The sequence below is a fragment of the Taeniopygia guttata genome, chromosome 23 (assembly GCF_048771995.1).
Source record: "Taeniopygia guttata chromosome 23, bTaeGut7.mat, whole genome shotgun sequence".
NCBI lineage: Eukaryota > Metazoa > Chordata > Aves > Passeriformes > Estrildidae > Taeniopygia > Taeniopygia guttata.
This window is the reverse complement of record NC_133048.1, coordinates 4,296,447-4,324,096: the sequence shown is the minus strand read 5'-3', so window position 1 is coordinate 4,324,096 and position 27,650 is coordinate 4,296,447. Positions and strand designations below refer to the sequence as shown.

General features: G+C 48.0%; 3 protein-coding genes across 4 annotated transcripts; 1 reads left to right on the top strand and 2 right to left on the bottom strand.

Annotated features, from left to right (window-relative positions):
• Positions 1–425: 425 nt before the first annotated feature.
• PTAFR (platelet activating factor receptor) lies at positions 426–11,695 on the bottom strand. 2 transcript variants are annotated; one of them, XM_072917945.1, is made up of 2 exons: positions 11,312–11,695; positions 426–3,883 (listed from the first exon to the last, which is right to left on the bottom strand). In XM_072917945.1, exon 2 carries the CDS (start codon positions 3,826–3,828, stop codon positions 2,761–2,763), a length of 1,068 nt encoding a protein of 355 aa, XP_072774046.1. In that variant the 5' UTR covers positions 3,829–3,883; positions 11,312–11,695; the 3' UTR covers positions 426–2,760. The 2 variants fall into 2 exon arrangements, with proteins under 2 accessions (XP_072774046.1, XP_012426055.2); XM_012570601.5 differs by lacking the exon at positions 11,312–11,695 and adding an exon at positions 6,847–11,280.
• Positions 11,696–12,928: 1,233 nt separating this feature from the next.
• DNAJC8 (DnaJ heat shock protein family (Hsp40) member C8) lies at positions 12,929–23,211 on the bottom strand. Its single transcript, NM_001245314.1, is given in 9 exon segments — positions 12,929–13,706; positions 14,888–14,963; positions 15,913–16,004; positions 17,148–17,219; positions 18,066–18,160; positions 18,807–18,873; positions 20,438–20,494; positions 22,226–22,327; positions 23,126–23,211. Coding segments are annotated over 9 exon segments (747 nt in total). The 5' UTR covers positions 23,189–23,211; the 3' UTR covers positions 12,929–13,583.
• Positions 23,212–23,309: 98 nt separating this feature from the next.
• On the top strand, positions 23,310–24,107 carry ATP5IF1 (ATP synthase inhibitory factor subunit 1). The gene is made up of 3 exons (XM_002192594.7): positions 23,310–23,475; positions 23,605–23,717; positions 23,831–24,107. Exons 1-3 carry the CDS (start codon positions 23,380–23,382, stop codon positions 23,967–23,969), a joined length of 348 nt encoding a protein of 115 aa, XP_002192630.1. The 5' UTR covers positions 23,310–23,379; the 3' UTR covers positions 23,970–24,107.
• The last annotated feature ends 3,543 nt before the right edge of the window (positions 24,108–27,650 follow it).

Here is a 27,650-nt window from a genome sequence, read left to right as displayed (position 1 = left end):
GTCTGCCCTGGAGCCAAATGGTTTTGGCTTCATTGGGCACGGGGAAAGCTTCTGACAGCTTGCCACGGAAACCACCCCTGCAGTCCTCCACACTCCCCCCTCCTCCACTAGCACAGCCTGGCCCTGCAGACCCAATGCATTAAAATGGTTTGTCACATCGCAGCCACACAATTGGTCCATATAAATTTCCCATATGCAGGCCAGAGAGTTCAGCAGGGTTTATCTGGTTGAGTTTTGGAGAGCTCCAGCAGATTTTTCCCCTTCCCTTTTAGCAGGTAGAAGCTTGCTGAGCCTTTAAGTTCACCCCTCCTCCCCCAGGAGTTCATATAATAGTTAAAAAAAAAAAAATGCATTGAGGCTATTTCTGTGTGGTACCAAGGCTTTCCCTCAAGTATAAATACAGAAAGATGAGAAGGTGGGAAAAGTTAAAGGGCAAAACACATGGGGAACGCACTTTATTTAAAATAACTTTTCAGGATCCATTTCATTGCAAGGTAAAGCAGGGTAATGCAACATTGCAGTAAGAACAAGAAAGTATTTCCAGGAACAGAAGTAGCAGCTCAGCCTGTTTATTAGAAATGCATTTTTACTGACTAATCAGCATAACATCTCCTGAAGTGGCCTTGGGGCTTTTCTCTCTGCTTATCCTTTTCCTCAGATGCAAGTGTATGTTTGTTCCCTGAGCCCACAGTGCTTTTTGTGGAATAAAGCCTGTTACGTACCCATGGCAAAGAGCTAAACTGTAAACTCTTGCAAGCTTTCCAAGAATCAGTGGAAGATCATGCCAGCTTTCCATGTAAAAGTCTTTTCCATTTCCTCCAAGAGTTGCCAAACTCCATCTCTCAGGGCTTTAGGGTCTGTGAAATGAGAGCTCCACTATTGCTGGGAGCCAAGGGGGAAAAGCAGGTCCCCCCCCTTTGCCAGCTGCGAGAGTTCTTCATCCAGAATGTGCCCACAGAACAGTGCAGAAACAGAGGCAGATTCTGGTTTTTAAATTACAGAAATTGCTCCCTTCCTGTGTGCTGTGGCTCTGCAGATTCAGGGTGCAGCTTTGAACGTGTCTGAGGAGGATGAGGTACTGGCAAGTACTGCTCCATTACTGGAGCAGAGCCCAGGGCCAGGAGGAGATGCACTCTTACTGTGATCAGACTCTTTCCTCTGGCACTGGGCCTGAAGTGCAGGGCTGGCCCTGGCAATGGCCTTAGAAAAATAAACATCTTAGTTCTTTTCCTTACTGGAACAAATAAAGACAAAAGCTGCCTGAGGAGCTCCAGAGGATACATCTGAAGGACCCATATCTCTGCTGGATACAGGCAAAGCAGTACAAATATTGGTCCTGTCTTTGGAAAGGTTTGAGCTTCTCTCTCCTGTTCTTGGGCAGGTGTGGGAGGGCTGCTGTCCTGGACATGAATAATTGGTGTCACAGGTCAGTTATACTGTTCCTGTCATCAACAGACGGGGAACCAACAACTGTTGTGAAAACAAGTAAGTTCCCTTCCCTGCCCAATTTCCTGTGCTAGATTGAGCAATTTGGGTCAGAAAAGGAACCCCAAGTGTCTCATGACTGGTAACAGAACTCAGCACCCATGGAAAACCGCTTTGCCCTGGGCCCCAGTGGATTGCATCTGGCCCTGGGCAAGGGGCCTCCTGTGCTGTTGGAGTGTGTGAATTATGTGTCTGTCAAGTGTCCTGACCTAACACTTCACTTGCTGTAGATCAAGAACTGGTCAGCTTTGAAAGGATGGAGGAAAAAAAATAACGTACTGGCTATAATTCTAAATTAAATAAATAAGTACAAAGATACGGAAGCATTTTAAGCTTTTTTTCCTTATCATAATGCCCATGCTGACACTGTTATCTGGAGCCTCCTGAGCAAGACTGGGTGTCTGCAGACACATGCAATCAGTCAGAAATTACTAAACTGAGTGCCTGAAGCTGCTGGCTGGCCAGTTCTGCTTTCACACAGGAAGCCAGGGCAGACCATAGTGCCCTTTGGCAATAATGCTGATCTGGTTGAGGGAGTGGGAGAGTGTGCTGAGGGACTGCAAATTTCTCTTCCTTTCCTTCCTTACTTTACTGACCCAAGATCTGGAAGCAAAGATTCATAATGGCTATTCCCAGACATCTGTCAAGTTTGGATCCCAGCAGACCATGTGAGACACTAAGAAGGAATGAAGGGATCTGAGGTGCAGATCTCTTTGACAGCAGCTGAGGAATTCCATGGGCTATGTCCCTTACAGCCATTCAAGAGCTTTATTAGCTCAGACTCTCCTCACCAGACCATGTAAGCTGCTTAGAAGAGCCACCCAATGATACTCAGAGCTCAATCTGTTCTTCCAGGTCTTTTAGAAGTCCCTTACAGCTCTGATACTGGATCCACTGCAAGAGCTGGGCAGGCAGAGGAGCAGGGATGGTGCTATCTGGACTGACACAATGGATAACTTTGGCACACTCAGCTTCTAGCTGCTCACTGCAGAGGCTCAGTGACACACTGCTTTCATGTTAAAGCAGTCATCTGAGCTGTTCTCAATGCCCATGAGAACACCAGCCTGGACAGAAGGAGCTTTGCTGCCAGATTACTGCAGGTTCCAGTTCTGCCCGTTGCATGTGACAGAAGAAATGAGCGTCCATTCTTCTGTCTAATCGGAAAAAGAAAATGTAAAATCCTGGTCCTCTGTTGTGTCCTGGTGCCTCTTCTTGAGAAAAGGTGAGTGAATAATTCACACCTTTCCATGTGCAACCAGAAAACACTGAGTGGCCCTAACCGATCCTAATGGCATCCTCTTGGTGAATGGTGCTCTCAATCATCGTATCAGTTGTTTGCCTGGAGCATTTGCGACTCCCTTTCATGCTTCTCAGGCTTTCTGAAACGTGCTTCTGAAACTTCTTGGTGAGGAAGCAGTAGATGATCGGGTCCAACACACAGTTGGTACTCAAGAGGCACAAAGTCACCTGGTGAGCATCGTTGAGCTGTTGGCGCAGCTGACAGTTTTCCTTCTTCCACTGCTCCAGAACCGTCAGAGTCCAGGGCAGGTGCACGATGTGATGGGGCACAAAGCTTATGATGAACACAGACAGCACTGTGCACACCATCCAGAGGGCCCTTTGCTTGACATGAGCGCTTTTCTTTGGATGCACTGACTTGGAAAACAGGGTCCTGATAATGACAATGTTCCAACCTAGTATTAAAAGGAAAATGATATAGAAGAGGATGCAGATGATGACATGAATGGCGAGAACAGCTGAAACACCACTCGTGGCGTCATAGCGCTCAAAGCACCGCGTGAAATTCCTGGAGTCGACCACCTCCTGATTCGTATTATTGTCAAAAAGGTAATACAAAGAGCTGCCCACTATTATGATCCAGATAGCTGCTGATAGGTAGATACCTCTTCTCTGGGTGGTCAGCTGAGCAGCTTTAATAGGATTAGTCACAGCTTGGTAACGGTTGTATGTGATGACCATCAGAAAGGCAACAGAAGTGTAGGTATTAACAAAAAATAAACAGCCAGCCACGTTACAGAGGAAGTCAGGCATGATCCAGTCTCCATGGTGGTGGTAGTAAACAATCCACATTGGCATCGTAATTAAGAAGAGCAAATCAGCTACTGTCAGATTCACCATGAATATCTTGATTTCATTGAGTTTCTTGGTGGGGTAAATACGGGTGAAAATCCAGAGAACATAGCAGTTGGCAACAAAGCCTAGAATGAAGATAATGCTGTAGAAAACAGTGAAAAGGCTGTAGCGAAACTCAGAGTCTATGTGGCATGGAATGGACAAATCAGCACTGCCTTCTGCACCTCCTTTGCCTTTTCCAGACATCATGGTGTTGAGTGGCTATGTCTGAAGCTCAGTTTCCTGCCACAGCTTTTCTTCTCACCTAAAAATAGACAGCAGAAATCAAGCTGGTTGGTTTGGCACCATTGCTAAGCCAAACTTCACCTTTCTTTATCATTTGTCTATGACCATAGGAGTTCTGCTGATGCCTTGGTTCCAGCCAGACACCTGCCCAGTCTCCTTGGTCCTGTCTTTGATCCCATTTTCACAGCACACAAACCTGTGTGTCTTCATCCAGCATTGTTTGCTGCCGTGAGGTCTCAGATCACTCATCTCTAATCTTAAAATACTTTCCTGCATGACAGTTCTTAGATAAAAGTAATCTGTTACACTGCCCTATCTCAAGCTTCCTTATCTTTTACTAGAATCAGGAGTGTTTTCTATGACTAATCTTCTCCTTGCATGTGGTTCTCCTTTTTCCCCTGCCACCTCCCCCATGCCCCTATCTCCCACCACGGTTCCTGATATTTTTAACTTCTTTACACTTAAAGAATTCCGGATGTGAAACAATATGTGGTAAAAACTTCTCGCAGGATCCCAGGAGAGTCGGGATTGGAAAAGACCTTGGGAGATCACCTGGCCCAGCCCCTGCTGATGCAGATTACCCTGAGCAGGTTGTGCAGGAGGGCATCCAGGCAGGGTTTGAATAACTCCAGGGAAGGAGACTCCACAGCCTCTCTGGGCAGCTTGTTCCAGGGCTCTGTCACACTCACAACTAAGAAGTTTTTCTCATATTCAGTTGGGACTTCCTCTGTTTCAGTTTATGCCTTGTGTCCACGTCTAGCTGCTGGCCACCACTGAAAAGAGTCTGGCCCTGTCCCCCTGACCCCTCCCTGCAGACACAGACAGACAGGGATGAGGTCCCCTCTCAGACATCTCTCTCAAGGCTGAACAGCCCCAGCTCCCTCAGCCTTTCCTCACCAGAGAGATGCTCCAGGCCCTTCATTATCTCTGCAGCCTCTACTGGACCCACTCCAGAAGCTCCACGGCTTCATTGAGGGGTTTAATTATAGATTGAGGAGCCCAGAAGTGGCTACTGCTCTCCAGATGTGGCCTCACCTGGGCTGAGTAGAGAGGCAGGATCACTTTCCTCACTTGCTGCTCCTGAGCAGATGCCCTCCTGCCTCAAAACCTTCTAGATCCTCCCCAGCAGCAGGCAGTGCCAGGAACCCCCATCCCATCCTCTGTGGGCTGGGTCCCCCCCGGGTGCCCTTGTGCTGTTGTTCCTCATTTACACATTCGCTTGTTTGCAATTTTCCTCTGCAAATGGGGAAGTCAGCTGGAGCTGGAGCTTGCTTTCCCCAGTTTCCCCAGAATTGCAACCCTCGCTACTGCTCTCCAGTCGTTAGGAGAGGAAGGCAGCACTCATCCTCTTGAGGGTCCTGTCCTTCCTTACCCCTCCCAGGTCTCTTAAGGACACAACAATTACAGGATTTGGACCTTCCCAGGCAGCTGCATGTTGGGCAGTGCCAATTTCCAAGTGTCTTTAAGCTCAGTCTTCCAGGCACAGTCCAAGTGGAATGGACACGCAGTACTGGGAGCTGGCTCCAGGTGACACGTGTGTTTCTCCTCATTCTCCTCATTCTCCTCATTCTCCTCATTCTCCTTGATCTCTGCCACACTTCTGAGAGCCCCTGATCTCCAAAGAGCAGTAGATTATTCAGGTGGGCTTCATCACAGGGAGTGTAATGTTTGTTACACTAGTCTGACATTAGAGTAAAGAATAAAAACTCAAGAAGTCCTAACTACCTAAAATCATTAGAGAACTCCTTTTTTTCCCTTTTTTTTTTTCCAAATATATGCCATAAATTCACACTGCTGTGACTATCTGCAACACCAGCAGATAGTTCTGGTGCTTAGGGCTGAGATCTTTGCAATGAAAAGTGGTCTATTCCTGTGGCACCAGACCTGAGTATACCAAGAGTGAGGAGAAAAAAAACAGGTAATGCATCTCTCTAGCAGGATTCATGAGGAGAAGTGCTTATATCCAATACATGGGCACAGCTGCTGATCACAAAGTCCCTTTAGACGGTGCCCCAGGGCACTCTCCACCCACACCTCCATTTCTGGTTCTGCACAATGACATGGCGGCCACCAAACTTTGCCCAGGAGTTCTGGAGAACTTTAGTGGCTGCAGACTGCACACCAGCTGCCAGATTTAGCAGATGGGGTAGAAGGGAGAGTGAATATGCATGTCCCCTCCATGGCAGATTCCTGCACAGAAGCTTGAGCCACAGGGCTGTGCTCTGAAATGGAGGGGTGAGTGTGAGAACATGCTCTGTGACTGCTTCCAGTCTGCTGAACTCTGGCAAAGCTGGTCTGTGGGAGATGGCAGTGCCATCTCCTGGCCCCAGCACCACCTGGTAGAGCTCACCTAATCTTTGATTAGAGGCTGTGCTGTGCCAGGGTCCTGCAGGGAATCACAGGAGAGGCGTCCTTTCCTTCCCATGAGCCAAGTGAGATGTTCTACAGAGCACAGCTAGAACATTGCACCATTCCTCACGGAATTTACCCAAAGCCCAATTCCCTCTTCAGCCTGAGGAACCCAGGCTGATGTCTCTGTACATTTGTGACTGCCCTGAGCCCTAGGGCACTCTGTGAGGGCTCTCCTCAGCCTGTCCTGCTGAGGCAGTTCCCCTTTCTCTGAAGCCCGTTGGTGCTGCCTGTGCCAGCAGAAGGGTGAGCAGGGGGCTGTGGGTCCTGTTCTCTGCTGCAGCAGCAGCCTGTGCTGCCTGGCCAAACCCCCTGAGACTTCCAGGCCAAGCCAGTGCCTTGTCCACCGTCCCCCAGGCAGCAACCCCAGGTGGTTTGTACCATCAGCTGCACTGGATGCAGGGCTGAAGGTGGAAGGAAGCACCTGCCCATCCTGCTCCCAGTCTATAGACTGTGCCAGGGACTCTGCCCTCCCAGTCAGGATTTACTGGCTTATAGATGCAAGCAAGCTCTGCCATCAGCAAGAGTATATTCCAAGAGGAATAGTACTAATAAAGTATATTTTCTGCTTACCAGAGTTGAAAAAAATCAGCACAAAATGTCCATCTTCAGCCTCAATAGCAGAGAGGGGTTCTGAGGATGCTTGGTTGGCTCCCAGATGTTATTTTCCCTGCCCTGGGGCTGGACAGTCTCCGCACTGGCAGCTCTCAAGAACAGGGCACCAGAATGGGAGCAACTGTAACATGACTGCAGAGTCACTAGAGGAGGGGAAATGTGTGACATCAGCTAAAGGAAATGAGAATAAAATAAGCAGTAGAGGAAAGACAATTAGCCACAGCAAAGTCCTTAAGGCTTTTTCCTCAGAGTATCTCTGCTTCTGATGATCATGAAAGAGGGCAACATTGGGATTTTCCTCTAAAGGCAGAATAGGAATCAATTCTGTGTCCCCAGTTAGATTTGGGAATAGACAAACTTTTTGAGCATCTTTCTCCCAAACAGATAAGTGGCAGAAGAGCCTCCACTTAATAATTTCCAAGAAAGGGATAGGAAACTCATATATGGACAGATCATTTCCTAGCACTCTCCTTCACAATTATGTTGGAACTAATTCAGGAATTCCACCATCCCAAGCCTCCCTTTATCTCAGGGATATTTAACAGACAGAGACTCCACAACAGGGCAGGTTGTTACCTGTCCCATACACCACCACATTATGGCCACTGTTACCTGTGGCAGCCTGAAGATCACTCAGCATGGTGATGCTGATGGTGGGGTGCTCAGAGACACCAGTGATGAGCAAAGCTGCACACATGTCCCAGCCAAGCTGTAAATCCCAGGCTGTAGCTCCCATGGCCACGATTAACCTGCCCTCCATGCTTGCCTCTGCTCTTACATCTGCACACAGCACAGATGTGAGCTTAGAGCAAAAACCTCTCACCTGAGACACCTACAGGAACCAGAGCCCTGAGTCTGGTGCTTGGGGTCACTGTGAAACACACTGGAACAGAGCCACAGAGTCCATCACCAGGACAGAGGGGTGTCCAGCCTGCCACAAGGCTGCTGAGCAGTGGCAGGGCCCAAGCAGCAGCAGCAGAGCCCAGTCTGCACTGGAGTTCCTCGGGAAGGGCTGGGAAAAGCTCTTCTGGCTCTTCTCAGGAAATGTCCCCTGTGGCAAACATTCCATAGAAGGTCCTGGCCATGTCCATGCTGTTGGGGCACCAGAGACCCCCATGGCATGGCTTCATGTCCTGGGAGCCACAGGGACAGGCTGAGGGTTGTGTGCCCTGGGCCTCACCACTGAGGACACCAGCCAAACTTCTCCAAGAGCAAGCAGCTGGCACAGACACTGGGACACTGTCGAGTCACACTTTTGTTGTTGGGCTGGTGAGCCCTGAGCTCTGAGCTGGAATATGGCAATTTCCATTGGGAGAAGGGTACTGACAGAGGCTGAGGTGGACAGTAGCAGTGCTGCTCTGTTAAAGTGCTGGCTTTTGGCTCACCTGGCCTCAGGAGCCCCAAGGTTTTGGGCAGTCATCTCCATTCCAGAATCCACCCACTGTCTGTGCCAGTGCCTGGATGTCCCCAGCCAGGGGCAGGCAAAGCCCCAGCACCAATCTGGGCTTCTTTGCCTGGATTGGCTCTTCCCTGGCTCTTCTCCAGAGGGTGCAGGTGGCCTTTCCCAGGGCCACTACAGAGGGAAACAGCTGCCATGCACTTCAGCACAGTGCTCTGAAGGTGTGCATCCAGGTGCCAGGCAGCCCCCAGGATCTCTGGGTGAGCTCCAGCCAGGCTGCAGATGTGCAAGTGCTCTGCAAACTGCAGGACAATCCATGTCCTGCTGCTCTAAACCCCTCTCAGGGAGAGCTCCAAGACAACCAAAAGTCCATGGACACCACAACTGGTACAACAGCATGGATGACCAAGGTATTTGGAAGCTCCTTGAGCAGAGTGGAACCCCTGCAACGTGAGGGAGCCCCACAGCAACTGCACCACATGGGATGGAAGCCTTGACAGGGTGGGCTGCACCGGGGGCTGGCATGTGGAGCAAGGGACAGCCAAGCTCTGTCAGGCCACATGAGGGTGAGCTGAGGCTCCTGCAGTGATGCCCCAGAGCTGTGCCGGCATGGAAGCTGCAGCCATCTCCTTCCCTCTGCCACCAGACATCCTCCCTCCTTTCCCCTTCCCATCAGCTGCTGTAAGGATGAAGGAACCTGACCCTTCATGGATGAGACAGAGCCCCAGCTCTTCTCTTTAAGCTGCTCCTGGGGGTTTAAACTTAAAACCAAATAGGATCCTGCTACACAGGTTGGCTGACAGCCAGCCCAAGTCTCTGGGAAGAGCAGCCAGCAATGTCAGGGGCAAGGGGGGGTGCTCGTAGGGGATGTAGCAATACTTGACAAATCTTGGTTCACTGTCCTGCCACAACCCAGCCCTTAGAGGAAATGAAAGCCCAGGGGGTTTTGGGCTGGGGAGGAACCTCCTGAAGTCTTCATCCTTCCTCTACTCTGCCCTGCAGCACGGCCATTCTGAATCAGCAGGTCCCTTTGCCCCCATACAGTGCCCACAGCCAGCTCCTCCCTTTTACTCCCTTCCCACCTGGGACCCTCTTTCCCTGCTCTCCTGGCCCTGATGCCAATTGCTGAGCACTCCAACATTAAGATGCATTTTGCCAGTGGAGGCTGGGCTCGTTCAGCACTCCTGGCAGTCTGGCTGCCCTGTGTTTGACACTATTTCCTGCTCTTCCTGCCCAGAGAATGCACACACCAGCTAACAGCTCTGACAGCTATGCAAGGCTGAGTTGAGAAAAAAAAAAAAATCTTGAAATAGCCTTTATTTTCATCAAGCCAACTTGCAACCTAATAAAAAAAAATAAACTTCTCTTACTCTGATTTCCACAGAGCTGTTAAGAAGCACTGATAGTCCTTCAGGTTGTTGTACATGCTGGATCCCAGAGCAGCTGTTCCAAATTCCACTCTCTGGGGATAACCCCACCCAGGCTGACTGGTGGGCAGTGGCTGTTTCCCATGGGCCTGGCACCCAGCAGCATTCTTGTGGCAGCAAATGCTGCCATGGCAGATGCCCAGTGCCTCCTGTAAGCCCCACCTGCCTCTGGCATATGCCCTTGAGGTCGTTTCCTTATTAGATGTAGCCTGGTAGCAACAGACTCACTTTGGATAACCACGTGTAAATTTTGGAGGGGTCAGAGACTCTTGCTTTTATAAGCAAATATCCAGAGATTTCTTCCCAAGAGCAAGCTACACTGCGTAGGCAGAGAAGAGCTCTCCAGGGAGTGTAAATGGAGGAGCAACATTTCAGCTGATGGGTCTCTGACTGCCTGTCAGCAACACAAGCAGCAAACAAGGACAAGATGAAATACCAACATGCAGCTTGTGACAGCACCAGCCACTGGCACACAGGTGAGCTTGATCCCTGCTGGTTCCAGTCCCCAGGACACATTCTTGAGTACCAGGATGGATCTTTGAAAAAGCATGAAATTCTTTTGGAGCTGCAGCACATGCTCAGCTGGTGCTGAGTGTTACTGTCTGTGAGTTCCCACTGCTCATGTAACATTACTACTCATGTAACACTGCTAAATTTTCTAATGCTTGTTGCAGGCTGAGCACAGCCTGTCCCCACCTCGTTACCAACCCTGCAGGAATGTGCCCCGGAGCTGGGCTTGCTCAGCAGGAAAACACACCAACCCATCTGCCAGAAGCCACTCCTGAGGCAGTGGCACTCCCTGGGTCCCCTCTGACAGCTAAGGCAGGGCATGGCTTTGGCTGCTGGCTGTGCCACAGGGATCGCCCAGACTGGCAGAGAATGTCACTGCTGTAGCTGGACAGCCTCCCCAGCAGTGGGTGAGGCAGGGAGCAGAGCAGCCTCCAGCTGTTTTTGGTTCCCAGGCCCAGCCCTGCTGCACGGGGCAGAGGGGTGAGTTCATGGGCCGCTGTGTCAGGATTTGTGTGCTACAGCCCCAGGCTGTCACAGCTCTGCTGCTCCCAACTGCAGCGAGACACCTCCTGCCACAGCTGCTGGCTTCTGCCCCATCTGCCTGCCCAGCCTGGGCAGGGGCTGTGCACAAGCGGGATGAGGGACCTGCCCTCCTTGAGAGGCTCCAAGCACTGCCTCCTCTTCCTCGCAGGAGTAAGGCCCAGGCAGGGCTGCTCACCTTGCTTCACAGCATTCCAACAAATCCAGGGCTGGTCACTCAGGGGTGGAATGGGACCTGGCTGAGAGCAGCCCCCTCCCCACAGCCCCAAAGGCGGCAGCAGCACCTGCCTGACTCGGGCTGTCACGATGCACCTCATCACCCCATCCCTGCTTGCTGGGCACGCGGAACAAGGAGTGGCTTCCCACACCCATGCCGGGGGGTGAAGATGCCTCGGAAGCCCTTGGTGCTGTCTGAGATGCCACGGCCCAGAGATCCATGGGGGATGTTGAGCCAGCCCATGTCCTGAGTTACCCAGACACAGAAGGAGCTTGTGGAGCTTAGGGAGGGAGCCTGGGAGAGCAAGCAGAAGGGAAAGGAGTGTCTTACCTTGGGATAACAGAGCACTTGCTCCAGCTCAGTCACAGACCCCAGCCCACCAGGTCCATGCTGCAAGTGGAGAGACCAGCAGGGCCGAGCTGTGTGTGTGCTCCTGCCTGGGAGGAGGCTCTGACAGGAAAGAGGGCGATGTGCTGGCTCCCAGGTGAGTGACTCACTTCCCTTCTTGGCACTTTAGACCTGCTTAGCCGTGCCCTAATTGCTTGACACCAGTTCTTCTGTGGTCCTTCCTCGGGCAGGCAGTAGAAGGGAGACAGTGGCTGAGGCTCCATTGATGGTGAGGGGCTTGGCACACTCCTGTGGCACACTCCTGTGGCACACTCCTGTGGCACAACTCCTGTGGCACACTCCTGTGGCACACTCCTGTGGCACAACTCCTGTGGCACACTCCTGTGGCACACTCCTGTGGCACAACTCCTGTGGCACACTCCTGTGGCACACTCCTGTGGCACAACTCCTGTGGCACACTCCTGTGGCACAACTCCTGTGGCACAACTCCTGTGGCACAACTCCTGTGGCACCTGGTGCCTCACAGGCCACAGATGGGGTAGCCCAGCCCCGGAGCAGCTCCAGGTCAGGGGCACTGCCTGGTTGGACCAGGGGTGCAGAGGTGGTCCCAGCTCAGCAAGGAGGGGCCAGTACCATCAGCAGATCTGTCCTCTGGGCTCCTCATTTCCTCCCAGGTCCCGGGGTCAGGAGGCAGAGCAGTGAGTACTTGTTCCAGGGCTTCCATGATGGGTGGAGATTCATCAGGCCAAGTACCAGGAAGGGCCCTGCTCTGCTCTGGGAATCCCCAAATCAGAAAACATCAGCCAGAAAATACTTCAGGCAGGGGCAGCTCATTCCCTTTGCAGCACTATAAGCCACCATTGGTCTTTGTGCTTCTTCAGCTTGGGAATAAAGGGTGGTCAAGGACATGGGGGACCCACTCCACTCCTCTGCTCAGATTCCACATGGGGGTTCCCCCAATATATTCTGTGGCACTGGCATTGCTCAGGGTCATGGGCACAACATCCACCTGAGTCATTTATAACAAGTAATCACATGTGTTTCTGTCTGCTCCCTTTACGCCCCATGGGCTGTTAAACAAGGAAATGTTGTTGGGGTTTCTCTGTTGGTAAGAACTGGCTCTTATTTTGGCAGGAAAGGAAGTGTGAGGTTTTTAAGACAGTTCTGAAGGACAGGACAGTCACTACCCATGCACAAAGCACCGGTGCCACAAGGAACTGGCTGGCTGCATGCCCTGGAGCTCCCCAGGCACCCAACTGCAGAGCTGCAGCAAACATCCCAACTTCCCAGCCCAAGAACCAAGCTGAAGTATGCCCTTTCCCAGCCAGGTTGGAGATTAAGGCAGCCAGGCTCAGCCAGGAGCTCAGCCAGAGAAGGAGGGCAGTTAATGCCCCCTCTGCCTCCAGGCCGGTGACGCTGCACTTGGATCAGTTTGGGCAGCTTAAAAGGGATGTGGAGAACTGGAAAGGCAGAGAGCTGTCACCACAGTCTGAGCTTGGGGCACAGGTTGATGCTGAAGAGCAGCACCATTGCAGTGACAGCACTCCATTGACACTCTATTACATTTTTTAATAATTCCAAGGGAAAACAAAACAGTAATTTGGGTAAAAATTTATTTTACATACAGACCATTGCAGCTTAACTATTAATCAAGAGAAGTTATTTTCCTTTATAGGAAGTGACCAGCTGGTCTGAGATTAACAGAAGTCTAAGCCTGAGAGCTGGGATTTTAATTTGGAAATTAAATTTTAGGGACAGGTTCCTTCCAAGCACCACTCAATGCAGTGAGGAGCTCCAGGACTTAACTGCAGGCCAGCTGCACTGCACAGTGCTGGAAGCATATTCCCAGAGTCAGTCCAGATCCTTCCCAAGCTGACCTTGCTGAGAAAGATTGTGCCTGAAAGGGTTTGGATGCATTTCCAATATTTTGTTCAGCTCTCAAACTCGAAAGAGAAGTGGTGAAACAGCACAGTCTGTGAAGTACAAAACACTGAGTTACAGGGCAGCAGACACACAGGACAGCAGGAATGGCAGGGACTCTCCTAAGCCAAGAGTTCTACGTGTAGCGGGGCCCTGGCCGGGGTCATTCTCTGGCCCTATTTCAAACAGACAGAGTACAAAAAATACTTCGACTGATAATTAATTGTACTGAAAACAAACAGTCTACTAAAAAGCAAATCTTACTCTAGGTGCCAATGAGTCCTTAAAAGCAGAGAAGGGGCTGAGGAGTTGCACTTGGGCAGTGCTTCCAAGATCATTCACGCTGCTCCATTTTTACTTTGGGAGGTCTGAGGAAGGTCCTGTTTTTCTTTTCTTTCTTCCCCTTTGTATTTGCCTGGAAATTTCTCCAGCTGTCCACACGACCATCCCGACTTTCCTGGGAACAACAGGGAGGAAGTGGTGAGTTAACAAGTGCAAGAGCCAAAGCACAGGCAGTACCCACCAGTTTCAGGAGATCAGTAGCATTTTCCCCTATCCAGCATGCAGCCCCTGACAGGCAGGACACAAAGACACTGGAAAGAGCCAGAGCAGCACAGTGCATTGGAACTACAAGTGAGCTTACACATACCAGTATAAGCATTGTGCTGGATTCTTGTTTCAGAAACTACCAGGTTGGGCTGGGCAGTCCTTACTCTCTACAGAAAGCTCAAAGGAAACAAGGAACCTCTCAAATAGATGTTCCTAATCTGTCAGCCCAAAACGTGGCATGTCCTTTCTCTGTCTTAACTCCTTACTCTCCTGGTGCTGCAGATTGGAGGCAGGGAGAACAGAGAAGGGAAATGTACTGCTGCCTTCTCTCACGCTTCTTGCTCACAGTCTCATCACATGAGCACAATGAGAAAAAAAGGTCTCTGGTGCACTCCTCTCCTCCCACTGCCTAACTGCTGAGCAGCAGAAGCCTTTCCCGAGAAGAAAAAAACCAAACCAAAAAACAAAACCCACCAAAAAAAAAATACCCTAAACACCCCAGTCTCCCCAAAAAGCCAACCTATGATCTTTACAAGCTGAAGATTTCACAGCAGGACAGAAGTCCAGGAAGGATCCCCTTCACAGCATGTGATCCAGCCACTCCAGGCTCATCTCTGCAATACCAGAGCTGCAGATGGGCTCTGGCTACAGCAGCTGTCTGCTTCCCTGCCCCCTTCCCATGGCAGGATGGGAGAGGGCCCAGCACTAGCAGGGATCTGGATACTGGGGCAACCAGTCTGGGAAGTCCCACAACAGTCCACACAAACACTTTCCAGATTAGGTTTTAATGGTCACCAGTGACCTGGGCTAAGCAGCAATTCTATTTTACAACTAGAGATAAGAATGAACTGCTGACAGAGGTGAAAAAATAATATACCTCAATTTACCAGACCTGTTTCTGCATAGGTGATACCAAAGCCCTGTTGATGGGCTCTTCTCCACACACATGAACAAACCCCAGGCTGGTGCAAATCTATTAAATTATCTTACAGACTCACATACAAAAGGTCTCTCATCTCTCAAAGGGCATTCCCTGCAACATGAACAAGAATTGCTGAGGTCTGTTCTGTAAGTTCAGCTGTTGAATACCTCAAAGTTCTTCTGCCATTCCCGTTCTCGTTTAGCTTTCTCTTGTGCTTCAATTTCCTCTTCCCTCTGCCGCTTCCTAGAAGGCAAGCCACAAAAGTTATGAACCCACAAGCATCACTTCCGAAAGAAAACTTTCAAAACATGTTGGACAGCTCCTCTAATTTTTTGACAGATTACAGAAGAGATAAATACACACAACTAAGATAGCACAGCAAATACAATTTGGTTTCAAATTTGGAAGAGCAGCAAGCAGAGAAGATGGTTTGGTCCCACTGATAACAGGTATACAGTTAAGGAGGTGGCTTCTCTTGTCCAGCAAAACAAGTTGGACTTCTTCATCCAAGAAGCTGGACATCACTCCAGTGGTGTCTAAAACTGTTGAGGGCACATGTTCTGAGATGTTAATAACCATTTCAGCATGCAAAGTACAAATAAAATTTTTAACTCCCTACTTTTCACCTGTAATCAAAAGCAATGTCCTGCAGCCATCTCCCACCTCACTGACCAGCACAGAACCCTGCTGCAGGAAGTGTATTTGCAGTGAGCACTCAGGCAGCATGTGATCAAATCACCTAAAATAGTTCAGGATCACACATGCCACAGGGTATTTCTGGCATTTAAATAAAATTAAAAATCAATCCTCTGCAAGCTAATAGCATGCAGAATTGTGATACCATTTCACTGTTGTGGCTGGCCTCCATGTACACATAAGAGAATACAACCATATAAAAATATATTGACATCTTTAGCACAAGAGGGCAAATTTCCTGTGTGCTTTTCTCAAGTATAGGGCTGTACAACCCATGGGCTACCCAGAGAAGAATCCACATTGTTGGAAATCAGAGTGACAGGACCCTTGTTAGTCTTATCCTAGGTCCTGCTTTTTAGCAGGAGGTCAGACCAGATGATCTCCCGAGATTCATTCCAATTTAGACTATTCTACGACACTCTGACCCCATATCTTCTCTAAGGAAGCATGAGGTGGAAGAAGAGCTTGAACTGCACAAGTGGAATGCCATTTATACCTTTCATGCATTTCTTTTGCTTCTCTTTCTTTCCTCTTAATTTCCAGTTCAGCAAAGAGCTTCATTGTCTGTTTGTATACAGCTTGTTTGAACTGTAAAACACAAATCCAGTCTTAAAATAATGCCTATGAACACAGTTAAAGTCTGTTTTACATACAAATGGATGAAGCTAAAAAAAGCAAACTACAGGTATGTCCACATAACCCCTATCCTGCCCTGACAATAGCAGCAGGACACAGAAAGGTATAAACCACTGCTGATTAAATTCTGGCCCTAGCACCAGGAAACAACTGCATATTAACCTCATATTAGTCTCATTTTAATTTGTATTCATGAAGCTGTGCCTAAACAGAACTGTTCACTTAAAACCCTCTTATTCTTGGGTTAAGCCTTGCATTGTTACATTTGACAAAAAAAAGGCAAAATGGTCACTGTTTTATAGAGTAATTTTCCAGCAGATCTTCTTGATGTGTTGTAAAAATCTAGCATTGGCTTCCCAGTAGGAAATCAGTATGCTTAAACCAATCTTCATTACTAAAGAAGAGCAACAGACTTCTGAAAAATGAAAAATAGGATGGTTACGGGGTTACTGTGGTGATATCAACAGGAAGAAATTACTTTCCAGGAAAAAAAAAAAAAGGTGATGATACTAATGAGGTCAGTGTCTGGCAATCACCTACCATTGTTACAGCCTCTCATATGGCTGCAGTTCTCCAGACTAGAACCCAGGTAAAAAGAAATAAATTATGCCATGCCATTTCTAATACAAGTGGTTTGCTGCAGAACAGCACATCTGTCCCTCAGTACTACAGCAATGAAACAGCTCTCATTAAAAAGTCAGAAGCTCATTTTAGCCACTCTGCAGTGAGTGCTACACGCGCCTCTGCCAGCAGCAGGAATGCCACAGCTCCAGCAGTCAGAAGACAAGAAATTCAATTCAAAAACGAGTGCATGATGCACAAGCAATGAAGACTTGTTTTGAGAAAAGAACAGGGTATTTTGATCTATATAATCTCACAATATTTACTCTTTACACTACAGTGAAGCTATTTTCCACAATACAAAGGTATCACCTGACAAGATACTCTACAGTGGCTAAGCAGAATTGTTCTTCTGTAAATGTAAGGATTTACAACATTAGCAAGTCTAATTAATACTTCTGTACTGGCTTTCAATCTTAATTCCTCAAAACACATTTTGTACTCTCCAGTTTCTCTGAACATAGAATGACTTACAACTTCAGGATCATCCTCCTCTACAGTTGGAGGTTTTCCATCCTTCTTCAGCTGCTTCTTTTTTTCTTTCACCTAATGATTAAGAACAAGAGCCTTAAAAATTTAATGGTGCTTACATAATTTTATCCAAGTGGTTCTGCATTTCTATTCCAATGTACAGAAAGTGCTCTGTTCTTGATTGATGTTTTGTTTTACACCACACCCTCCTAGGCCCAAATACATACAAGATTACTATCACATGAACTGTAGTAATTAAAAATACTGTGTTGGATACTATTCCTTCAAAATGATCCCTTTTGGTTTCTTGATATATATATTGAATATATCTTGAATATATTCTTATTCAATATACACCATCCAAACCAGCAGGAAGTTTATTTTGCTTCATGATATTCAAGTGACTAACAACAAACAGAACATCAAGTGTTCCTTGTGTTAAGAGTATCTGAGTTCTCTCATATCATCTGTTTACTCAAGCTTTCTGTATTTTAATCCACCCACATCCCTCTAACTTCTTGGCCAATGCAATCCAAGCTCCTTTTCTTATCTTACAGGTCAATATCCCCCAAACTTCTCAGTCTCCTGCTGTCACCACCTATTCTCTTCCACCTACACATATCTGAACTGCATCGTTCATTCACAGACTTGGAAAAAAATATTTAGGTCAGATCATGTGGTCTGACCCGATTTTTTTAAGTACTGAATTTCACTAAATTATCTTGCACTGAGCTCAACAGCAGTCCTGGACACAGCAGGCTTGTTTCTGCTGTGAAGAGCTTGCAGCCCACCTGCACAGTGCCATTACAAGGTTTGCTCAGTTTAGTGACCTAAACATGAAGCAAGTGTACCAAAAAAGCAAAATATGAATGATTGATTACCACTCAGTCCCAAGTCTGGACATTCCCATAGAATACTCACAGTGTGTTCCACATATTCTTTTCCTGCCTGTATCACATCCAAGGCTCTCTTCTTCTGCTCCTGATCTAGCAGCAGCTTGTAAGCTTTATCTACAGCTAACAAAAAGCATCAATATTAATAGCACCAGCAGTCATGTTCACAAGGCATCACAAGACTGCTACTTGTTGGCATTACTAATTTGCTTCTAGAATTTGTGGAGGTCATTTGTTTGGCAGTCTGTTTTAGTTGGTTTTTAATTTTTTTTTTTTTTTATTAAATACATCAAGGAAAGTGGTAACACAATTAGTTGAATGAGTTTTGGGGTACAGTAATGGCAGGAACTGTCTGATACCTGCTGGAGGGAGCAGGTGAAAGCATCATTCCTCCCAGCTGTAGTTATGGGCATGAACACCTTACTGTGATTATCTGACTGCACAGCACACACCTAAAACCATCACTCTGCTTCAGTCCTATGGTCTTTGAATAAAGTCTAATGCACAGATTAAACAGTTTTTCTTGAACAATCCCCAAACCCCATGGAGATGTCTGTCCCTGTTGTGACACAGCAATGGCATTGTTGCCACCTAGTGCCACCTGCTGAAATGCCACCACCTCACACAGTTGCTGCTACCACAGCTGCTTTTGCCCCAGCTAAAGCACCTCTGCAGCAACCCCTCTGTCCCCTCCACCCCCATAAATTTTTAAACCAGTGCCAGAAAAGCTGCAATTAGTAACCCAGAGCAGGCAGAGAAAGAGTATTACCTTCAAACGCCTTCTGGGCTCTATCTGCATCATCTTGGTTTTTGTCTGGGTGCACCAATATTGACAGCTGCAAGAAAAAGGATCTTGCTATCAAGATCATGGCAAAAGATGAAGAGTATTTCAGAGATTTTTGAGAAAAGGGAAATAGAAAGAATATAAAGAGATCATATTCATTTGTACATGGACAAACCAGCTGACAACGTGCAGGAGTACGTGCCAGTATGAGCTGACAGAACAAACAATCCCTGTAACAAACAGGCGGCCCAAGAAAAGCTGCAGCTTGTGATAAGAGGAACAATTTAACACTCCTCAGCTGATATGAACCCTTTGGTCATCAATGATATGTATCCTTGGTCTTGACAAGAAATAAACATAAAAAGATTATCCTCAACCAAAGTCTCTCATGAAGTTCTCCAGCATGCCCAAGGCTGTCCAAACACCAAATGATTTAAGAGTGGTCATTTTTTCCTTAGGCTACTTTATTGAAAGTTAAGAAAACTCCTTCATGTACTCTACCTGGCAGAGACAGGAGATAGATCACTACCATCCTGAGAGCAACCTCAACTGGGTTGGGAATCACATCCTCCACATTCCTCTTACAGAAAGTTATTTCAAACTTTCCCCATATGGCTTATTTTTAATCGTTTTATATATATAGACATTTTATTTTTGCCATTGCTGTACAGAGCAGCAACTGAAACTGCTTTAGTGTTGAAGAATACAAAATAACTGCTTTTGGAACTGTACAGCTGCCAGTTTATAGCTACCAGGAAAAAGTTTGCCTTCAGTCCTGAACAGATTTACTTCAGCCAGTGCTTTTTTCCCCCCTTTGTTGGGTGTTCCACATTCTGCACTTGGGTGTTTGATTTCTTCAATGCACAATTCCATGCACATTTTTCATTTCATTACCCTGAATTCAGAACATCTCCCTGTAGTGTTTTACCAGCCAAAAGCTGAGAATGTCATACTTTATTGTCTTGCAGAAGTGAGAAGCCAACAACAGACCACAAAGTTATCCCTCTCACTTCCCACATACAGGAAGAGCCCATACCCTGTTCCTCTGCCACCCAGCATCTTCCTATCTAAAGACACTCACACCATTAATTCAGGTGGAGATTTCAGCCCTCCAAACACTATTTCTTTGTTGAATGCACTGATTAAACTCAAAATTTTTCCTGCAGGTCTGTCAGCAGAGGCAGGCTGGGGTAATGTTTCCTGTGCTGCAGGGCTGCCTCTATCCCAGGTAACCGAGCCACTAAAAATGACTATGGAAATTCTTAAAGAAACCTCAGAGAAAACCTGGATCCAAGTCCATATATTTGAGAAAAATACCTTTTGATCTTCCTTTTGAACTCAAGTTCAATAGGCTGATTATACATGGCTATATCAGCTGGCAATAGCCCCATCACACATGGCACTGGCAAGGGAGCCTACCATGCTTGGACCAGGGACACTGCTGCAGCTCTCCTCTTGTTGATACAAGCATTGTTCTATGCATTTCTGCCAAAAACAGACACTCCTCTACCCAGATACAGCTTTACTACCATTTTTCTTGTGTCCACACCCAGCTGCACAATCTCTACAGCACTTTTAGTTCCCCTCCACAAACTTTGAGTGCAAAAGTTGAATACCTGTCGGAATCTTTTCTTTATCTCTTCATCTGTGGCTTCAGGATCCATCTGCAGCACCTAAAAGAGACCATGAAAGCAGAGCAAGTTTGATGCTGCTCTCCAAGTTTCAGGGTCCTGTCAGCAAGCTCTAACACTCTCATGAGGAGTGGCTGAAGTCACTTGGTTTGTTCAGGAGGCTGAGAGGAGAACTCAATACACTCTTAAACATCATTCCAAGGGGCAGCTCAGGGGCAGGTACTGACCTCTTCACTCTCATGATCAATGACAGGACATGAGGAAACTGCATGAAAATGAGTCAGGGGAGGTTTAATTTGAAGATCAGGGAAAGGTTCTTCCCCCAGAGGGTGCTGGCACTGCCCAGGCTCCCCAGAGAATGGGCACAGTCCCGAGGCTGCCAGAGCTCCAGGAGTGTTTGAACAGCACCCCCAGGGATGCACAGGGTGGGGTTGTTGGGGTGTCTGTGCAGGGCCAGGGGTTGGACCAAATGATCTTGATGGGTGCCTTTCAACCCAGCATATTCTGTGATTCTGTAACACTTGCTTCACTGGCACACAGATACACCAGAAAGCTAGCCCCAAAATGACATGAATTTTCACCCAGTAAAACAGAAACATTTCACAATCTTTTTGACATTTGTGACACTGCTTTTAGCAATGCTAGACTCCTCTGGCTATGGCAGTGTGCTTTCTATGTTCAAGTCATGTGCAGGCAGTTACAATCCATAAATTGGTCTGAGCCTTCAACAAGTCCTGCAGCAATGCTCAGTCTGACAGAGACAAAAGCATATGGTGGCTTGGGGACAATGTCAGGTCACCCATAACTTAGAATGCTGGACAGGAAACATACTACTTTATAAGATTTTATTAATCCTATTATTTTGAAAGAAGACAGTAGTTTTACTGTTTGGTTTCCATGAGTGACACCACTTGTTTATTGATCTTTACAGATGTGGCAGAGTTTAGGAACTCCTTTGTGAGTTAATTTACTGAACACACGATTTAAGCGACAAGTGAGCAGATGCTGGTCTGATTCTAAGAATCTGTAAATAAAAAGCACTTTCCCACAGGAAAGCTACAGTCTACTCTGAAACAGCTTTCTTAATTTACTCCTTAAGTACTAAAACCTATACAAAACTGATCATTGTCAAAGTGTGACTCATATGTCTGACCAGCCCTGAACTGGGACTACAAAAAGCACCTGAGGCTTGAAAAAGGCAGCAAAGATGACACCAGGAAGGAAAATGCCCAGGGAAAGCCAAGTCCAGATGAATGCAATATTGTTTATTTACTGCCTTCCTCAGGCTTTCCTACTTATTATGACTTTATAACTGACTGCAACTGGAATCAAGCACTAGAAAGTGCAAGAGGATTATTCATTACCCAATGGTTCCTCAAAGATCACTCACTAGTGTGACCACTAAGAGACTTTTTCTTACTCTATCCACCAGACAAGTTCAGTGGGATGAACACCCAAAATAAAACACACAACTACAAATGCTGAATTAAGAGAGCTATAACCAGAACCTGCCAAGCTACCACCTTCCTCTTCAGAAAATACCCAGCCAAATCTTCCAGTGCTGTTGTGTGAGGGAAATGTGACAATGTACAGTTTGTCCTGCCATCAAACACCGAGAAAGAGAGTGAGCACATATACACCATCCTGCTCTCCTCTGCAAACCTTCTGCAAAGTAATCTGTACCAAGAGAAATTTCTTCTTTCCTTATAAATACTCAGCAGTCAGGAAGCTCACACATCAATTCAGAAATGAGGATAGAATGTTCAAACTAACCTCAAAAGGGTTCAAGTTGAAATATGAAGATCCAGGTCGGGTCAGACGGTCAATTTGGTTTTTTGATGTTAAAACAGAGTCTCGTTTTTCAATTTGCTTTACCTGAAGAACAAGAGAGACCTGTATCAACTGGCCATCACAACCCCCTTGTTTACTCCTCTGTAGTACAGCTCATAATGCCCCTTGCTTACCCCAAGCCTGTAGTTTTTTCTCAGGCACGAGCAGCACATATTTTTTGGCCCTTCCTACAGCCAACAGTATTTTCAACATCACATTTTACCTATAAAAAATGCTGCAGAATAGTTCTGTTTATTTCTCCTAAGGCCTGCTCTACAGCTGTGCCTTCCCTCCTCTCCATGCACCTCCAGCACTTCTGTCGCTGTGATTCCTTGGAAACCACGGCATTATTTTAACCCGTTGTTGGCAGTGCAGCCCTTTAAACACGTTAAATGACACTGATGCAAACACACAAATCCGCTTTACTTTGACCACGGGTTATTCAGTTGAGTTTTTGCCCTTCACAGTACCATGCCGAACCAAAGCATATATTTCTATTAAACGTTCACTTTTATTTGAAGAAACATCCAGCGAACTTGCACGGCCTCAGAACCCGCGTTCAGGCCGCACCCCGGGGCCCGGCCGCCGGAGAGGGGCCCCGGTGACAGCTTGCCCACAGCCAGGCCGAGCAGGACGGGAGCGCACGGCTCCCGCCGGGCTCAGCGCAGCGGAACGCGGGCCGACCGCGGCCCCCGGCACCAGCAGGGCTGAGGGAGGGCCGGACCGAGCACCAACCCACCCCGCCAGCGGCTCCGCCCGTCCCGCCCGCCGGCGGCCCCCGACCCCGCGGCAGCCCAGCTCCGCGCGGTGCCGGGGCCGGGCGGTGCCGGGGGCGGGCGGTACCTCGTTGTAGAAGGTCAGGAACGCGTCCTCGGCCGCGCCCGCGCCGGGCCCCGCCGCCGCCATCGCCACCCACACGTGACCGCGCCGTCACCACACGTGACCACAGCGCGCGCCGCAGCGGCAGCCCCGCCCCTAAATAGTGACGTCACACGCATCACCCGCCCCCGCGGGGCTCAGGGGGCGGGGCCGCGGCCGCGCAGGCGCGGTGGGGCGGGGCGGGGCGGGCGCGCCCGGCGCTCCAAGGGCAGGCGGCGATGGCGGCCGTGGCGGTGCTGGCGGCGCGGGGCGGCCTGCGCGGGGCTCTGCTGGCGCAGCAGCAGCGCTGGAGCTCGGGATCGGGCGCCGACCAGGTGGGTGTGCCGAGAGTGCCCCTCTGCCCTGTGTCTGTCCGTCCCTTTGTCCGTCCTGCCCTCTGCCCCTCCGTGCGTCGCTCTGTCTGCCCGCCCGTCCTTCCGCGCTCACCGCCGTCTCTCCCGCAGCTGGGCGAGCTGGGTAAAGGCGCTGGGAAGGGCGGCGGCGGCGGCGGCTCCATCCGCGAGGCCGGCGGCGCCTTCGGGAAGAAGCAGGCGGCCGAGGAGGAGCGGTACTTCAGGTGAGCGCGGCCCGGGGCCTGTGCAGCCGCCCCCGCGGGCCCGGGGCAGGCCCGGCCCGCCGCTCCCGCGCCCTCGGCTGCGGGGCTGCACCTCCCGCCGTCCTCTCTTGCAGGGAAAAGGAGCGCGAGCAGCTCTCTGCCTTACGGAAGCACCACGAGGAAGAGATCCACCACCACCAGAAAGAGATTGAGCGTCTGCAGAAAGAAATCGAGCGCCATAAGCATAAGATCAAGCAGCTTAAAGATGACTAAGCTGGTGCTGTTGTTGAATGTGTATGGCCAATACTGATCATGGTGTAAAACAGCGTGAAGACTGTATTTTTTGGTCAACATAATCCAAATCCATACAATTATGGTCTGCAACAACATCAAATAAACTACTCAGTCTCACTTTCTTGCTCAGTAACTGTTCAATGAAAACAAAAACAACCAACCTCACGATCTTGTTTTAAACTTCATTTTTTTCCAAAGTAAGACTGCACTCTTGAGTAGGCAGAACTGAGCTATTGTTTTTTTAGATTTGTGTGAAAGAAATGACCATTTGTGCCTGGTGGGGTAACTTTAAAGATACAAGAAGAGTTGGGCGGAAACGGTACCTGTGTAGCAATCCATTCACAGAGAAGTAACTTTTTCAAGTAAAATGTCTATATGGCATAGAGGACTGTTACCCCCACTGAACTAGCAGATCACAAAAAAAAAAAAAAAAAAAAAAAGGTTCACTTGTTGCACTTAGTGTTTAGTGCCATAAAGTGAAAGAGGAAAATAATATTCATAAACGGAGAGAGCAAAATAGCATTCAAAGTTATGCTGGTGTCACTTGTGGTGGCCCTAGTTCCTGGAGCAATACAGCTGAGATCCTGACTTCTTTGTGAATGTTCTTTTCCACAGTGACTTTAAGTACCCAGTAGATTAGGTTTTTTTTTTTTTTTTACTGTTTCAACTTCTCTGTTCTTTAATTAAGTCTCTTTCCAACAAAGGATGGCTTAAGAGTAATTTTATGCAGTTTCAATCACTTTTGCCATTTTAATGTAGGAAGGAAACTCATCATAAAATACCCAGTAAGTGACCTGAAACAATGTCGCCTTACTGCAGTAAGCACTGACAAGAAGGGGACTTCATGTATCAACAGGCAGGTAAGAAAAGAGTTTTTCTGTCATACCTGTCATGTCTGTAAATCTGCCCAAACAGGCTTACTGTGCAGCCCTGGTGAAAGCTGCTCGTTACAGTCAGTGAAGGGTGGCAGCGACATTGACTGGGTGGGTCCATGCCTGGAACTGCCTTGTCTGAAAGTGCAGGAGGCAAATGATGCCTTTGATGTTGAAAGTGCTTTACAAGGGTGTGACTGGCTGGCTGAAGGTGTCCCAGTTTCTCCTGTGTTCCCTGATACATCCCCAGCCAGCTGCTCCCTTTGGGCTGCCCTCACCTGGTGAGTACTGTAGGTAGTGGCACATTTATCTGCAGAGTGAGTGACATCACTGTCACTCTAATGCCCTTAAACACTCTTCTTCAGTGAATATGTCACCTGTGTGATGAGCCCTGGAAGAGAGGCTATGGAGTGTCCTTGCCTGGCCATGCTCAGTCTGGTGTGGTGAGTTCTGCCAAGGCTGTGCGCAGAGCTTCCTGTGGGCTTTGTTCCTTTTATTTGGGGCTAATTAACAAATTATGAGCACCCTCCCCACTTCTCTGAAGCTGGTGAGATGAACTGAGTCATGAAAAGCAATATACTATTGGGTTTGGGTTATAATATTTTAAAAATCCATTTTTTTACCTTTTTCAGAATGTTTTTCCAGGGTTGCCTTCCACAAAAGCTGCAGAGTCACTAGTGAGAAGTTTGGCACTAACAGCTCCAGTGGACTGTGGAGAGCTGACATAAATATTAGGACAACTCTGTATTCAGAAGGGAACAGATGAGGGTTTAAATTCACATCTCTGGGTTTTATTCTGCATTTTGGTGCACTAACTATGCCATGTAAACTCAGCCACAGAGCTGAGTTTACCTGTAAGGGAGAGAATTTGCTATGAGACTGGAAATGCAGAGATTTGGACCTTTGTAATCTACTGTACCACAGAGAGAGGTGTTAAAAACTCTCTGAATTCCCTCAGGGCTGTGGTGTGCAAGTCACTACCTTGCTACACCACAGAGCTTTCTTGACCACCAGCAAATGAAATGAACATTTAAATGACTTGCAGCAAGCAGTTTGGGTTCACTCACTACTTCCAGGGCCTGTGGATGGAGAGATGCCAGCTACAGACTGTTTGCTGCAGGATTCCAGAGCAGGAATGCTGGGGAGTAAAATAAGATTATACCTCAGACCTGGGTGATTGCTGGGGAGTTAAAAAGGCACAAGTTGTCAAGTGACCCTTCCAAGATTCCCCCTCAGTCTGCGCAACCTGGAAGACAGGGCTTAGTTTTCTTTTGGAAAGCAGCAAACATCTGCCATCTGCTTCTGGTTCAGAGCAACCAAAACCCAATGCTGATGTTTGAAACAGGTAAGGCTGCAAGGATAGCACTGAACTCAGATCACAGGCCACAGAGGGACTAATTGTTCTGGGTTTCCTCAATCACTCTGGAATGGCTGATGGCATGACTAGTCCCCTGGTTTGTTCCACAGGCACAGGGGTACACAAAGGAAGGGATTCTTCTCTCTTCTCTGTCAGAACTGGTGCATCTTGATTATTTGCTAGTTCTTCAGGGTTGGATTGACCCTATTCACAACACCCTGACTTCCCATAGCTACCTACAGTGCAGCTCCATGAAGAGTTTCACTTCTTGGAGCAGATGCTTATCCTTCCTTAACACCAGATCCTCTGTACTGTGCTTCAAAAGATCACAGCCCAACACTGCTTGGCTATTGCAGGAGAAAGAAAAGTGCAATTTGTTTTCAGCTAAAACTGAGCTGGTGATTTTTGCTGCAGCAAACAGAAGCTATTTCCCAAGTTGCTTGGTTTCTGCTGCATCCTACACAAATGTGATGGAAATTGCCAAGAATCCTTAGCTCAGGGGTGGGGGGGAAAAATGAAAAGGAACTTGAGATCCAAGATCTTTAGCAAGCTGGTTTTAATGCAAGGCACCCAGGCAGCCCAGTCTGGTCTCTTTGGGCCTTTTTGTCACACTCAACCTTCCCACTCCAGAGTGGATAAAGGGAAAGAGGCAAGACAAAGACAAAGCACATGTGTGTGTTTTCCTAAAAATCAACTACACTGCCTTTGTGAGGCAAAATAAACAAGTGCACAGGGTAATAACAGTAGCATGGCCTCTGCAGGCAGAAATTTTTCTGAGCATTTCCCTGTTGTAGAGGTGGTGGAACACACTGAGGGTGCTCAGAAAGTTTCTATTGATAAATAAAGCTTGAAGATTTTTAAGACAGACCCCCCCCCCCCCCCGAAAGCCTGGGATTTAGCAAACATGTAGGAGCTGTTCTCTGAGAGCTCCAGAGAACAAGATATTTACTGAAGGTGGGCACATCTGTAACATATCATCCATCATATGCTGCACTAATGATTGGTTAGGGTAAGAAGTCTAGAGCATCAGGAAATGTCATATTCCATATATAAGTTAACAGCTCACCTACAAATTGCATCAGATTCAACTCTGTCATCTTGCCATTGATGTGGAACACACAGGAATTTCAGCCCAGTGTGGAAGAGAAGCGACAGACTGATGGGAACACGCTGAGCTTCAGCAACCTCTGGCCACTGAACACAGGAAAATGCCAAAAAGTTGCAGAGTAAATATATAGAGCTGTGGAAAAGCTCAATCCCTTCACTTCCTTTGCTCTGTCCCCAAAGGGGTGCTGAAGGAGCAGGGCAGGGCAGCCTCCTTGCCAGGCAGGCTCTCCCTCTGCATGGTCAGGGCATCCTCCCCTCCCAGCTCTCAGCAGCTGAGATTAATCCTCTCCTTGGTTCCAAGACAAATTTGTTTTGTCTTGGCCC